This window comes from Mastomys coucha, unplaced genomic scaffold (genome assembly GCF_008632895.1).
Source record: "Mastomys coucha isolate ucsf_1 unplaced genomic scaffold, UCSF_Mcou_1 pScaffold14, whole genome shotgun sequence".
Lineage (NCBI taxonomy): Eukaryota > Metazoa > Chordata > Mammalia > Rodentia > Muridae > Mastomys > Mastomys coucha.
Window position 1 is genome coordinate 119,491,563 of NW_022196896.1, and position 14,792 is coordinate 119,506,354.

Consider the following 14,792-nt stretch of genomic DNA (forward strand, 5'->3'; position numbering starts at 1 on the left):
CCGGCCTGTTTGTTTTTTTTTTTTAAACATGGAATGCTTCACGAATTTGCGTGTCATCCTTACGCAGGGGCCATGCTAATTTCTCTGAATCACTCTAGTCTTAGTATATGTTCTGCCTAAGCGAGCACAAAGATGACTTCTGGGCAGCAAGTACTGTCCCCTGTCTCAGGGTGTGGCCTACAAGCTCTGTCCCCGGGTGAGGTCTGCAAGCACTGTCCCCTGTCCCCGGGTGTGGTCTGCTATGGCTCCTGGTGAAGAGGGTGTGTTTGCAGGGTGGCCTTGTGCTGTGCTTACATGACTTATTCTAGTTTGAGACAGTGTTACTTTGTGTAGCCCTGCTGTCCTGGAACTCACTTTGTAGACCAGACTGGCCTTGAACTCAGAGACACTCCCCTCTCTGCCTCCATGCCTCCACACCCGGCTCTTACAGGATTTTTCTGAGTAACTGTTTTTCTTGGAGTTACTGATAACTTTGTTTTCTTTTTCTTTTTTTAAAGATTTATTTATTATTATAAATAGGTACATTGTAGCTGTCTTCAGAAGCACTAGAAGAGGGCATTAGATCTCATTACAGGTGGTTGTGAGCCACCATGTGGTTGCTGGGATTTGAACTCATGACCTTTGGAAGAGCAGTCGGTGCTCTTACCCGCTGAGCCATCTCTCCAGCCCCGATAACTTTGTTTTCTTTGCATCCCACTTTCTGTCCTTTGCTTCCAGCCACCCCCACCCACCCACCCATCCCCACCTATCCTCACCTGGACTTTCAGAGTGAGGTCCTGCGGGAGGGTCCCATTCCCCAGGCTGTTGATTAATGTGTGTTCTCCCACCCTTCTTTGCTGCTCTTGAAAATCTCTGTTTACGTTCTCTTTGGCGAACCCTGTTCCTTGGAGCCCGGAAGTCCTCCCTCTTGATTTGCTCCGTTTGACTTGACAGGGACAGAAGGACAGGTAAATTTGCCATAAAGGTGACCCTCCAGTGACTGCACTCAGGTGAAAAGTAGTCGTTTGCTGTTCATCTGGGTCTCCATGATCTCTTCCTCTCAGAATGTCGAGGATGTCACTGCTTTGTCTCCTGACTTGTCTGTTGGTGTTGAGAAATCTAATATAGCTTAGATTCTGAAATTAAGCAGCTTTGGTGTAGGGGCTGGAGAGACTGCTCAGTGGTTGTTGGGCTTCTGGGGACCTGAGTTTGCTTCTCAGCCCTGTCAGGAGGCTTGCTGTTTCCTGTAATTCCAACTGTAGGGGACCTGACAACCCCGGCCGCCTTGGTTACTCATGCGCACAGACCCACACATGCACACATAAAAACTAGGTAAAAGGGGGCTGGACATAGTGGTGCAGACTTTTAATCCCAATACTTGAGAAGCAGAGGCAGGCAAATCTCTGAGAGTTTGAGGCCAGACTAGTCTAAATAGAGAGTTCTAGGACAGCCAGAATTGCATAGTAAGACCTTGTCTCAAAAACCCAAACCAAACTAATACAAACAAACAAAAAAAAAACTAACAAAAATCTTTAAAAGGCCAGGCAGTGGTGGCGCACACCTGTAATCCCAGCACTTGGGAGGCAGAGGCAGGCGGATTTCTGAGTTCGAGGCCAGCCTGGTCTACAGAGTGAGTTCCAGGACAGCCAGGACTACACAGAGAAACCCTGTCTCGAAAAACCAAAAAGCAAAACTTTATAAAAGGTGTATCTAAATCTATCTATCTACACACACACACACACACACATTTGTTTGTTTTGTGACAGGTGTGGTAAATATTATTTGGGGGTATATACCCCACCTTTGATCATCTAGTTCCCAAATATAAGACACAAAACCTTTGTATTTTTAATAAGTCTTAAAGCATTAAAGCAAGGCAGATATCAACTTCTGTACTATATTTTGACTACTTCCTGTCAATAACTCCTAGATATTACTTGCCTGGGCTATTTCTACTCTAACAAGGAGGGCACTCATGACCATGTGCTCACAATCCACTTCCCCATAGCTCCTTTCTCCTCTTTCCCTTCATGACCCCTGCCTTAGACTCTCAGCCCAGGAACTATAGACCGGCCTACCTCTTCGGCCCAGCTACAGGCTATAAGCATCTTTATTCCACCAATAGCTTTAAATTAAGAAGCAAGGTTTGGGGCTGGAGAGATGGCTCAGCGGGTAAGAGCACCGACTGCTCTTCTGAAGGTCCTGAGTTCAAATCCCAGCAACCACATGGTGGCTCACAACCACCCGTAATGAGATCTGACACCCTTTTCCGGTGCGTCTGAAGACAGCTACAGTGTACTTATTTATAATAATAAATAAATCTTTAAAAAAAAAAAAGAAGAAGCAAGGTTTGCACCACCAAAGCTGGTAGACAATTCACGCTGTGGCAACTAGACCTTGGGATATAGAAATTAGCATTACAATACATCACAGTAGACCAAATCTCAACAGATAGACTGGGTTCCTGCAGCAGCACTGGCTGTCCTAAAACTTGCTTTGTAGAGCAGGCTGGCCTCAAACTCACAGGTAACCATTTCCCAAGTGCTGGGGATTAAAGGCACATGCCACCACATCCAGTGTAATATGATTTTTTTAAAATTATTTTTATGTGTTTGGGTATTTTGACTGCATGTGTGTTACATTTGTTTGATGCCAGAAGAGGACTTTGGACTCCCTGGTACTGGAGTAAGAGAGGGAGAGCTATGTGGGTGTTGGCAGTTGAACCCCAGGCCCTCTGGAAGACCAGTCAGTGCTCTTACCTCTGAGCCGTCTTTCCAGCTTTCTTCTCTTTTTTAAGATTCTTTTTTTAAGACTTATTTATTTATTTTATGCCTATGAATACACTGTAGCTGTCTTCAGACACCAGAAGAGGACATGCGATCCCTTTACAGATGGTTGTGAGCCACCAGGTGGTTGCTGGGAATTGAACTCCAGCCCTTCTGAGATTTTTAAGTTTCACAGAGGCATTCTTTGGTCTACATTGCTCGTTGCCGGGACTGTTTACAGATTAGAAGCGCTGTGATTTCCAAATGAGGAGACTTCATTTCTTAGAAATATGATTGACATTCAGACAGTTATAAAATGTTTATGGATGAGTTCACAGCTTCTCTTTCCCAGCTCTAAGCTGGAGAGACCCACCATGGTCCCTGGAAACCTTGTGTGAGTTACTGGTGACCTCTTCCCCTGTAACCACAGATAGTCCCACTTCTCAGTCAGAGCAAAGAGTTGTACATGTCTCTGCCATCGCTCTTCATGGAAGCATGCAGGATGCTCCTTTGTTCTGCTGTGGTGTTTACTCCTTTGGGTAAGTGGCTAAGTTGTACAACAGGAGCCAGGCAAGGCGACCATATGGGTGTGTTGCTATCCAGAAAGCTCACAGTAACAAGGCCAGCAATGCTTCTGCCAGCTTCCTGGAAGCCTGTCACTGCGTCTCACTTCCACTTGTCACCTGTCCTCATTAGATAAGAAAGCGGAGATCGACATCCTGGCTGCGGAGTATATTTCCACAGTGAAGACTCTTTCGTCAGCCCAGCGTGTGGAGCACCTTCAGAAGATCCAGAGCGCCTACAGCAAGTGCAAGGAGTACAGTGATGACAAGGTGCAGCTGGCCATGCAGACCTACGAGATGGTGAGTGCAGGGGCCGGGTGCATCCTCCAGCCTCCTGCTGCCTTCTGGGCCCGGAGGAGAGAGTATGCAAGTGTGTAAGGGTGTATGAGAGTGTGTAAGGGTATATGGACATGTGCAAGGGTGTATAGACGTGTGCAAAGGTGTGTGGCCATGTGGAAGTGTGTAAGGGTGCGTGGAAATGTGTGTCTAGAATAGGAGTTGGCGCACCTAGAGAGAGAACACACTGGAGGTCCTCATCTGGGCCTCTTCCTATGATTCTGGTTTTTTGAGGGAGTGCGGGAAGAAGCTGTTTGTGTTGTTGGTGAAACCATGTTTGGTTTGTTTGTGTTTTCTCTGGGGTCCCAGGGATCTAATCCAGGGCCTTTGTATACGAAGCAAGGGCTGAGCCACCGAGCTGTACCCCTAGCCTTTTTAAGTGTCCTTTTGCAGGTGGATAAACACATCCGAAGGCTCGATGCTGACCTGGCACGCTTTGAGGCCGACCTGAAGGACAGGATGGACGGAAGTGACTTTGAGAGCAGCGGACCACGGAGCTTGAAAAGCAAGTTGGCTGACGTTCTGTTTACTAGGGATTGCAGTTTTGAAGGCTCTCGTCTAAATGTGTTAGGAACACGATGGTAAATGAATCTGGGTGAATCTTGTTCCACGTTGGTCTGTTCTGTGAGAATAATGGGGGTCTTTGTTCTTCAGAAGGTCGGAGTCAGAAAGAAAAAAGGAGCTCCCGGGGCAGAGGCAGGCGGACCTCGGAAGAGGACACCCCGAAGAAGAAGAAGCATAAAAGCGGGTAAGAGGGTGTGCTTTGCCAGTTGTTTTTTGAAGCAGGGTTTCTCTGTGCAGCCCTGGCTGCCCTGGAACTTGCTCTGTGGACCAGGCTGGCCTTGAAGTCACAGAGATCTCCTTGCCGCTTGGACTCTAGAGCTGAGGGGATTGTCACTCTGCCTTTGTCGGAGTGTAGTCATTTAGTTCCCACATTCGGTACATGTCCTAAGTGTTGATGGCTGGTACATGTAGGTCCTAAAGTGTCACGTTGGTAGCTGGGCCACCAGTCCCACCAAATCCAGCAGATGGAAAAAGCCCTCTGTCACGACAGATCACAGCTTTATTACCCTAGCGCCCTGCTGCCCGGAAGAGGTGGTTTTGAGCTTTGGGTGGCGGTGTGATATCTTTGCTCCTTCCCAGAACCCAGAGGCTCTGGCTCTACTGCGCCTGGGTTTGCATAGACGTTCTTGCTGCTGTCTTTTATGGAGTGTTTCACAGAGTGTCCTCAGCGTGAGGAACCCAGAAGAGGGGTTTCTAGGTGTGGGGACATCCTCCTGAGGCACAGGCATTATAACTGCTCCTAAACACACTCAGATTGGGGCAGGCTGTTCAGTTCCTTCTTTTTGGGAGCCATCATGTTATGCCGGATGCTTAGGAGACAGTCACTGCTTTCAGGCCCATTTGCTGAGCTGGCTGCAGTGGTGGCTGGATGGAGACAGTGGTGGGACACCTGTTCTGCATTGACTTTATTCTGTCCCTGAACAGCAATGCATATGCTATCCCAGTTTACATGTGTTCCGACGGGGCAGGCCACTGGAACAAAGGGCGTGGTCAGGCCTTGGCGTCTGATTCAGAGTAGCTTCCACCGAACAGGCATCCCGAGACAGCAAGAGTCATTGAAATCCTGCTCTTGCTGGGTCAGGGTGGTAGCTGGGTGTGGCTTCAGAACCTGAACCTTTCACATGCCCGTTGCTAACCTGGGGTTCTGCATAGTCCTGGTCCCTATCTGTGTTTGGTGTCTTTTTTTCATGACCTCGATGAGATGAGCTAAGTATTTCAGTTCCAGCTTGGTGGTAGCTGTCATTTTCCATGGGGGACTTGGATCAGTGCTCATTCAGGTTCCTGTGACTCAGTGACCTCTTGGCCAGACGATGGGCGCCACAGAGTTTCCTAGGACGGTCAGACCATCTGTTTCCCATCTCCGGTCCTATAAGCTACAGTCAATGCCAGCTCCGTAGCTGCCCCAGGGCCTTGTTTTCTGGCAAGTCAAGGCCTACGTATGGGAACAAAGAGGTCAGTTTCTTCTGTAGTCCTTATTCTAAAGCTTGGATAAGCAGCTAGGCTCCTTCTGGCCTACCTGGATTGTTAGGGGATCACATGGGTGGTCATGTCTAGTGTGAGCTTCCTAGCCACTTCTGGGAGGAAAGTTTACCTAGCCAACAGCTAGAGCAAGTCACATGCCCAAGGGACAGGCATTACCCATGGGTCCCACTGCCTAGGCTGTCTTCTCGTCCTCTTCTGCTCTCTTCTGCCTTTTGTTTTCTCTTTCAGAGACAGGCCCTAGTATGTAGAAGCTTCCCTTGAACTTCCTTCATTGCTCAGGCTGGCTTTGAACTTGGGATCCTCTTGCCTCAGCTTTCCCATTGCTGTCTTAAAGATGGGTGACCCCCTAGCTGACTGACTGAACCTGGAGATGCTGAGCTCTGGGTCACATGATAGCGGAATGGCTGTGACTGTTGGGTGGAGCTTCCTATGGGAAAGTACAGAGGGAGCCTATAGAATTGAGCCACAGGCAGGCACACTGCTGGGCTTGGCTTGCTGCCGTAGAGGAAGCTACATGGTGTCCACTGACACCAAAACTAGGAGCATATAGTGATAAATACATATGGCCAGTCCCCATGAGGGAAATGGCCAATGGAAGACACGACACAGCTGCCTAGGTTCCTTGCTTCTGAATTTCCAGAAGTCCCTGGGCCTTTGTAGTTACTGCGGATGCGCATGGGTGCTTATCTACCGTCCAGCCCAGCACCTCAGGGGCTTGAAAAGTGGCGCCTCTCCGTAGCAGGGAACCCACACCTCCACTTGCCTGTCTCTCTGAATAGAAATGTCACAAGAACACGTCCACGGTTGAGTGCTCTACAATACTGTTTTCAAGCAACTCCCATGAGTTCCTTAAAGCAGGAAACTTTCTTAAAGAGCTGTACTCTGTGCCTCGCCTCCTGGCCTCCATGGTCTCTACATGGCCCTACTGTTTTTTCTTTTGTTGGGGGGGGAGTTTCGAGACAGGGTTTCTCTGTGTAGCCCTGGCTGTCCTGGAACTCACTCTGTAGACCAGGCTGGCCTCGAACTCAGAAATCCGCCTACCTGCCTCTGCTTTCCAAGTGCTGGGAGTAAAGGCATGTGCCAGCCCCCCCACCCCCACCCCCCGGCTGGCTGAAAGGTGAGCTTGTACCTCAGTGGTAGGTGTTAGGAATGTTCCCAGGTTCTAGTAACAAGACCATTGGAAGTAAGTTTAGGAATGAGCCGGGCAGTGGTGGCGCATGCCTTTAGTCCCAGCAGAGCCAGGCAGATTACTGAGTTTGAGGCCAACCTGGTCTACAGAGTGAGTTCCAGGATAGCCAGGGCTACACAGAGAAACCCTGTCGGAAAGAAAAAAAAAAGTTTATGAATGCTCATTAGCTCAGAGTCATTGTAGATTCTTTCCTTGGAAGCTGCAAGCATCCTTCGTTCCATGGTAGAGGAGCCCTGGGCCACTGATGGGAAGGCTATAGTGTGGCCTCGCATGCTGTTTCCTGCCTTCTTCCTGGTGCCCCGTGGTCATCAGAGCCTTCCTTTCCCGACAGGTCTGAGTTTACTGACAGCATCCTATCTGTGCACCCCTCTGATGTGCTGGACATGCCTGTGGATCCGAATGAGCCTACATACTGTCTGTGCCACCAGGTGTCCTACGGGGAAATGATCGGCTGTGACAATCCGGACGTGAGTGGATCATGAAGGATACATATACGGGGGGGGGGGGGGGGGGGGGGGGGGGGCAAATCTTGTAGAGATGGGTGGGTGTTGGCTTGTCTGTGTTTAACGTTCAGCATGTATGGGTGTGACACAGGCTCCCCTTGCTTTGCAGTGTCCCATTGAGTGGTTTCACTTTGCCTGCGTGGATCTCACCACAAAGCCCAAAGGAAAGTGGTTAGTATGGGGTGACTGCAGCCTTGGGCAGGTGTGTCTGCTGCTCTGGGTCTTGTATGTCTCCATATTTCTGCAACATTGGTCCTGACTGGGGAGGGGCCGTGGTGGTGGCACGCTTGAGAGCGAGATCTGCTTCCCAGCTTCCCTGGGCTTATATGCTATTTATACTGCTCCTCTCTGAAGAAGAGCTGCTTGGGTGCCCTCCCTCCGTCCTGGTGTGCATCCAGTATGCCAGGCCAGGCTCTGCTGCTCAACTGTGTCCCCTTCTAGCTTCAGATTGGAGAGAGGTGATTTTAAGTGAAGCCAAGGAGATAAGGCTCTTGTCTCTAGGGGAAATGAGAACCGTACAGAACACGAGAAGCAGCTTGGCTTCCGTGTGCTCCCTCAGGTCTCTGCCTTGCAGGGCATAGGAACCTCGTGCATTCTTGTTCCCGTCCTACATCTGCTCAGCAGTAGGCTACTGTTCAAGATATCTCTGAGCTTTTCTTTTATTGAGAACCTGGTATAGGTGACTTGAGTTAAATATGGATGCATATTATTTTTTTTAAAGAGTTATTTTTTTTTTTTAAAGAGTTGTTTTATTTATTTATTTGTATGTGCATGAGTACACTGTAGGTTACCAGAATGGGCTTCCTCAGAGGGACACACAGCTTCTGACTGCCACAGTCACTGTAGCACAGCCTAGGTGCTCAGCTTCTTAGTGCAGAGGGAAGTGATGTTAAGCTGTTCCGTGTATTAGAGTCGCCTCCCACATGGGGAACTTACTAGAATGTCCCTTTGGATCATGAGTGGTTATTACATTTTTGAGTATCGGTGAACATTGAGTCTCTGGTGTGTGCTTGACCTGTGCGCTTACACTGTGTGGCCTGGGTGACCTAGACAGGGCCCAGTGCAGCTGGCTTACAAGCCCGTGTCTGCACATGTGGTCTTCAGTATGACCAACTGCTATAGTGGACTCCTCATGTTATGACCAGCCTTATCAACTTGATCCCAAGGCTGCACTGTATGTATTATTAGTCAGCGTCAGGTATGCTCCAACCAGTAGTTCAAATGTCAGCTTTCCCCAGAGGGAAGACAGCACCTCTTACTCAGTGTAGCTGCTCTCTGGCACTTTGTTACCAGAGCCCAGCCACCCTGTGACATGCAGGACGTATACCTGGGTGTCCTGTGTGCCAGGAGAAACAACGATCCACATGCCTTTCTTGCCACAGGTTTTGTCCACGATGTGTTCAGGAAAAGAGGAAGAAGAAGTAAAGAAGAGGCTGTTGTGCCAGACTGAAGAGCAAGCTAATATATTTCTTCACTCATGTTGCAATATGATCTTTCATTTTAAAACTACCTTATTTTGACTGATATTTAATAGTTCAGTGGCCAGTTGTAATTTTGGATATTTCCTAAAACAAGAAGCCACTGCACCATTTGCACAGAACAATCTCATAGGGACTTGCCACAGTGACTTTAGGAGCAGACTCCCCCATCCCGCAACCTCCCAGCACCGGGAATGGCCACACCATCAGTGATGTGTGTGTGTCAGTTTGGGCTGTAGGCAAAGTGCATGGTGCAGGGTGGACGCATTTTAACCTGTTACACTGCCGCTGCTTTGTGACTAGAGGGTCAGCCTGAGTGTCCGTGGTTTCCAGGACTGTCTGTGGCAGCAGGGAAGCACAGCTGTTGCACCGGGAGTAAAGTATTCTCAGGCACTGCCCCATGCTGTACTCTGACCCTGACTGGAGACCAGGGACTCTTGGCCAAGATCCCTCGGATGTATCTGGAAGGGACTGGGGGCCCTTCCCCGGTGGAAGCACCCTCTGCGGTCTTGTGCGCCACCGTTTCCTGTGAACTTCCAGCCCCCTTTGGAGATTGAGCTTCCATTAGCCTTGGACTGTCAGTTACCAGAGCCAGCACTGCCCCACAGCGGACACAGCCAGGCTGAGCTTCCAGCTCTCTGGGGATTCCCGCCTATATTATTTTACTGTGAAGATGAAATTATTGTACTAGCATGAAGGTCATGGGTCCGTGTGTCTATGAAGTGAGTCTGTCTACTGTGAGCTGGTTGTAGAACTCTGCTGGGTTGCATCCCACTAGGCCAGCCGCTTCTGTTCAAGGGGACTGTGATTATGTGACATGATTTGTGATTCTGTGTGCTCAATAGCAGTTCTGGAATGAAGGTAGGAAACTAGAGTGCACTCTTTGTTTGACCACCGTCCACAAAACCAGTGTTGAACTGTCTTAAAATAGTTGTGGGGATGTATACACAGGGGCTGTTGACATGCATCTCTGGTGGTTCCTTAAGTGTGACAGGACCTTGAGAGCTACCGTTGACTGAGAATTCCTCTGGCATGTTCTTCAGTAACTCAGGCTCTCTGAGAAGAATTAAGAGAGCCCAGCTGGTTCCCAGCCTCACCTCAGAGAAAGAGCTGCATGACAGAGCTGGGCTATGCAACTTCTGATGTAAGGAGAGGCTCACTTTTTATATAATGGCAGGCACATTGTTTTCTTATCACAGCCACAAACAAAGCAGAAGGGAGTTGTCTCTGCCCCATACCTTGTCATCATGGTCATGTTCCTACTGGACTGGAAGTCTTGCATAGCCTGTCCTAGTGAAAGAGGGAGACAGGAGTGGCTTGTGTTTATGCTACTGAATAAGTTGGTCCACGTCGACCTTTCCTGGGCAGTGGGTACCAGGCAGGTTTGCTGCAGTTGATAGCAACTGTGCAAGCTTGTCTCTAGACTTGGGAGAGCTTTGGGAATGGAGTGGCGTTCTTCTTAGGGACCCCTCTCAGGGTCGGATTAGGTAGACAGAACTTAGCCTTTAAAAGTTGGGAGGGATTGTTTTTCCCTCCGCCTCCTCTTTAAAGACTAGATCTCATGTATCCTAGGCAGGCTTTGAACTCGCAGTGTAGCTGAGCATAATAACGTTGATCTTTTGATCTTCTTTCCCCTCTCAAATGCTGAGGTTACAGGTGTGCACCAATAGATCTGGTTTTGCAATGTTAGGGACCAAACCCAGAACTTGTTTTAGTTTGGTTTTTTCAAGACAGGCTTTCTCTGTGTAGCTCTTGCTGTCCTGGAACTCACTCTAGACCAGGCTGGCCTCCAACTCAGAGCTTCTCCTGCCCCTGCCTTCCAAGTGCTGGGACTAGAGGCATGCCCCACCGCCACCAGCTCCAACCTAGAACTCTGTGCATTAGCCAAGCCTTCTCTTTATTCTTTTATCATTTGTTCTCTTTCTTCAGTGCTTGGGGTCAGGCCTCATGCTTCCTTTTAATCTTAAATTTTAGATTATTTATTTATTTATTGAGAGGCAGGGCTTTATTATGTAAAAGACTAGCTTTGAACTTGCAGTCATCCTGCTGGAGCTAGGCAGTGTTGGGATTACAGATGTGTGCCATCATGTCCGGACTGCTTTTTACAGTTTCTGTAAGCACAGGAAGTTTTTAATCAGATCTTGCCTGGTAACTAATGCCTTAGAAGCTGGGTTAGTACTTGAGATTCAGCCTGAGGCAGCTCAATCCTTTGATGGTCAGGAAGAAGTGGTGTTTACTGGTGGGGATGTTAGAGGCTAGATGAGCTCCATCTTCTGGCTTCCTGAGGTCACGTCACTGCTGGCTCTTCTACCTGGGGCCATCCTACATATTGGCTTCTGACTTTTATTTATTTTGTAAGTTTCTATGATTACCTGCTTTTTTCTTTTTGACAGTTATAATGTCATGAAAATAAGATGCGTATAGCTTGGTAAAAAACAGAATTCATGAGTTTGGGGATTTAACTCAGTGGTGGAGAAACCTGCCTAAAAAGTGTGAAGCTCAACATGGCATTGGCTTATGGAGGTGGACAAAGCTGCCTTTCAAAAATGATGGTCTAGGTTTGACCCCTGGCAACAAAATGGGGGGTGGGGGGTGGGATGCAGAAAGGAAAATCTTTGGGTCATTGTTGGAACTCTGGTGGAAGGCTTGTTCCCACTGTTACTGTGTGTGGGCGAGGAGCAAACTCAAGGAAAAGTGTCCAGCGCCAGCTCTGCCTCAGGTGCTGAGATGCCGTGTGCACAAACGCTCTGCCCTGTTCCAGAAGCCCTCATGTCTCCATCGCTGGACCAGACACTCTTTCATGCCTGCCCATCAAGTCTTGCCTCTTGAGCAGTCCCTGCTTCATAAACAGAGTGGGTAGGGTGATCCCCACAGGTCAGTGTGGCAGCTGCTGTGCCCGAGCCAAGGCTGGGTGCTCCCTGTGGAACTCCCCTTGTAAGTACATGAGTGTCTTGCTGAGAGGAGAGGAGTCCTCTTTTTTGTTTTCTGTGTACATTATCAATAGTTTCTTATAGAAGAAGCATGGTGAATGAGTAAAAAGCTGAGCCCCCAGATCTGTGAACATGTTAGTGGTGTGATGGTCCAAGCAGCACTGACCATTCACCTATCCAGCAGGTGGGGTCAGTAGGAAGCAGGCTACCAGCCGTGCCTTCCACTCTGCAGTGAAGAGCCCTGTGATGTGAGGGTTTGTGGATGGCTGGGGAAGTGGGCACCTGCCTGCTCCTGTGTATACAGCATCTTGCCTTCTATCCCTCACCTGTCCCCAGAAGGCCTTGGTGGGGATGCTTCAAGCAATAACACCGTCCAGAGAGCAACTCCTCCATGTGATCACGGTGCCAAGGCTGGCCCTGTTAGGGGCCTGGAGGTTAGGTAGGTCTTCAGGGTTTGAAATCAGACAGTGAGGAACATTTGCTTCAGGCTTTGAAACCCCATTTTCTACGAACAGAGAGTGACTGACTGGTCTTCACTGCCTATGCCGAGAGGAGCTTTAAAGGAGGGGAGGTCTAAGAAGTGTCTCTTCCCTCAGAATGTGCTGTGGTCGTTGCTCTGCGCCACACTCCATCCATCAGGATGGTCCAGCTTTAACATGAATGTCACATTTCATTTTCAAGGAATTATTACCTATGTCCCCTTTGTAAAGGAGAGATACTATTGTAAATCTTTTTATTAAATAATGTAAAGATGTATATCTGTATTTTTGGATCATGGATTATGGATATATTGTTTAATAAATAAAAGTATTTTTGGGAAGAAACATTTGAAAGTAGATCATTTTGAAAACAGGCATGTAGATTCCTGTGCTGTGTCAGAGGTGAGCATGATGAGGGTGCCACCAAGGGACTTCATGGACCTAGGACACTGCATTTGATTTTGGTTAGGTATTCAGGGAGGTGAGTGGCCAGTGTTGGGTTTCCAGGCTCCCAAGGAAGATGTATGCGTGAATGGGAGTATCAGGGGCTGCTTTATAAAATAATACTGAGGGCTGGGGGGATACGTCTCAGTGGTAGAACACTTGCCTGCCGTGTGCAAGGCCTTCGGTTCATCCCCAGCAACGTGAAGGAAAGTACTGGGTCCCCTGGTGTAGGAACCTAGACCTGGGGGACTCTTGAGAACATTAGCATCTCTTTGAGAATATGCTAGTTTGGTTGGGCAGTTTCCACACACGTCCACAAAAAGGCCCCAAACTGGAGCCTTTAGCAAAAATTATTTCCTACAGTTCTGAAGTTTTGAAATCAAGATGCAAGCAAGGTTGATAGCTGCTAAGGGCTTTATGTAGGTTGTTGCCTTCTCATTGTGCGCTCGTGTGACAATACATGTGGAGCTAGATAGGGAGGAAATTCTCTAGTATTTATCTCATTTGTAGCCTTGCCTATCCTGGAGTTCTCTCTGAAGACCAAACTGGCCTGAAATCCCAATTCCTGGGGGGGGTCAGACAGGTTGATCTCTGAGATTTAGGCAGCCTAGTCTACATAGCTAGTTGCAAGCCAGGCTGGCCAGCGTAGTGAGATACAGGACTTTGAGCATCCTAGGCAAGTACTCTACTACTGAGCTACATCCCAGGCTCCAGTGTTTCTTTCAAACAGATCCTGAAGGTCCCAGCCATAAGTCCCTGCTCACCCTTAATCACAGACACATAGGCTCTGCCCCTAAACAGTCATGTTAGGGGTTAGGGCCTCCACATGTGAATCTGGGCACATACATTACTGAGTCGTCTTAGACATTTCCTTGGACAGAGCTGAGTTAATGTGGTCAGCATGAGACCCAGCTTTTCACCCATCATGGGAAACACTTTAAGATGCTGTGGTTTTAGGGAAAGGGTCCCATGGCCACATACTGGCTCTAAGTCTCTGTGTATATTCCAGCGTATCAGAAGTCACTTCCCAGGATGACTGGTAAGGTGAAGGGAAAGTCCAGATCTTTGGGTGGTGGCTAGGTGAGGGACAGCTGATCTTGATGGGCTCTGGGTTGTACTAATTCCAAGGGTCCAAGATGGCACTGGCTTTGGTGATCAGGTGCTGGGTGTATAGAAGGACCGAACACCTGCGTGTCTTTCCTGAGCCTGTAACTAACTGTCTTAGGGTTACTATTGCTGTGACGAAACCCCATGACCAGAAGCACCTTGGAGACACTCAAAGTGCCACATTACTGTTCGTCACCAAAGGAAGTTAGGACAGAAACTCAAACAGGGCAGGATCCTGGAGGCAGGAGCTGATGCAGAGGCCATGGAGGGGTGCTGCTTACTGGCTTGTGTCCATGGCTTGGCTCAGCCTGCTTTTGTATAGAATTCAGGACCCCTAGCCCAGAGATGGACCCACCCAGAATGGGCTGGGCCCTCTCCTATCAATCACTAAGAAAATGCCTTCTTTTAGAGGGGAGGTATTCTCTCAACTAAGATTCCCTCCTTCCAGATTACTCTAGCTTGTGTCAAGTTGACATAGAACTATCTAGCACATTGACATTCTTGATAACTTCTAAATACTCCTTAGTGGCCTATGGAGTATGGGCCTAGTAGAACCCTCTGGAATGTTCTTCCAACCAGTATAGAAATCCAATTGAGGTTGTGTCTTGGACCTGGATGATGCCAGGGTGATGTGTTAACCATATCCCAGTGCCCCTGTCTGATAAACTGGGGAGGGTGAGCAGACCTGAGGGAATTGCTCTTCTGAAGGCACAGCTGTAGCTTGATCCATCCCAGCACATACCATGTAGCTGTTTTTTTTTTTCCAGAAATATAGAACTTCAGATGCTTTTTTTAAAGATTTATTTATTTTATTTAATGTGAGTACACTGTTGCTGTTTTCAGATACACCAGAAGAGGGCATCATATTTCATTAGGGATGGTTGTGAGCCACCATGTGGTTGCTGGGAATTGAACTCAGGACCTCTGGAAGGGCAGTTAGTGCTCTTAACCGCTGAGCCATTTCTCCAACTCC

At 48.5% G+C, this 14,792-nt stretch overlaps 1 protein-coding gene and 1 non-coding gene across 7 annotated transcripts in view; one reads left to right on the forward strand and one right to left on the reverse strand.

The window, feature by feature from the left end:
• Ing5 (inhibitor of growth family member 5) overlaps positions 1-12,613 on the forward strand; it is a 16,801-nt gene extending 4,188 nt beyond the window's left edge. For 4 of the 6 annotated variants that reach the window (XM_031368510.1, XM_031368512.1, XM_031368508.1 and 1 more), the window contains exons 3-8: positions 3,441-3,607; positions 4,037-4,148; positions 4,298-4,391; positions 7,210-7,345; positions 7,491-7,552; positions 8,764-12,613. In XM_031368510.1, the coding sequence (XP_031224370.1) occupies positions 3,441-3,607; positions 4,037-4,148; positions 4,298-4,391; positions 7,210-7,345; positions 7,491-7,552; positions 8,764-8,806 (614 nt within the window). In that variant the 3' untranslated portion in view covers positions 8,807-12,613. The remainder of the gene's footprint in view (positions 1-3,440; positions 3,608-4,036; positions 4,149-4,297; positions 4,392-7,209; positions 7,346-7,490; positions 7,553-8,763) is intronic. The other 2 variants (XM_031368511.1, XM_031368509.1) reach the window with 1 other exon arrangement.
• On the reverse strand, positions 23-128 carry LOC116089541. The gene has a single exon (XR_004118344.1). It is a non-coding gene; the product is annotated as a U6 spliceosomal RNA (small nuclear RNA).
• Positions 12,614-14,792: the final 2,179 nt, after the last annotated feature.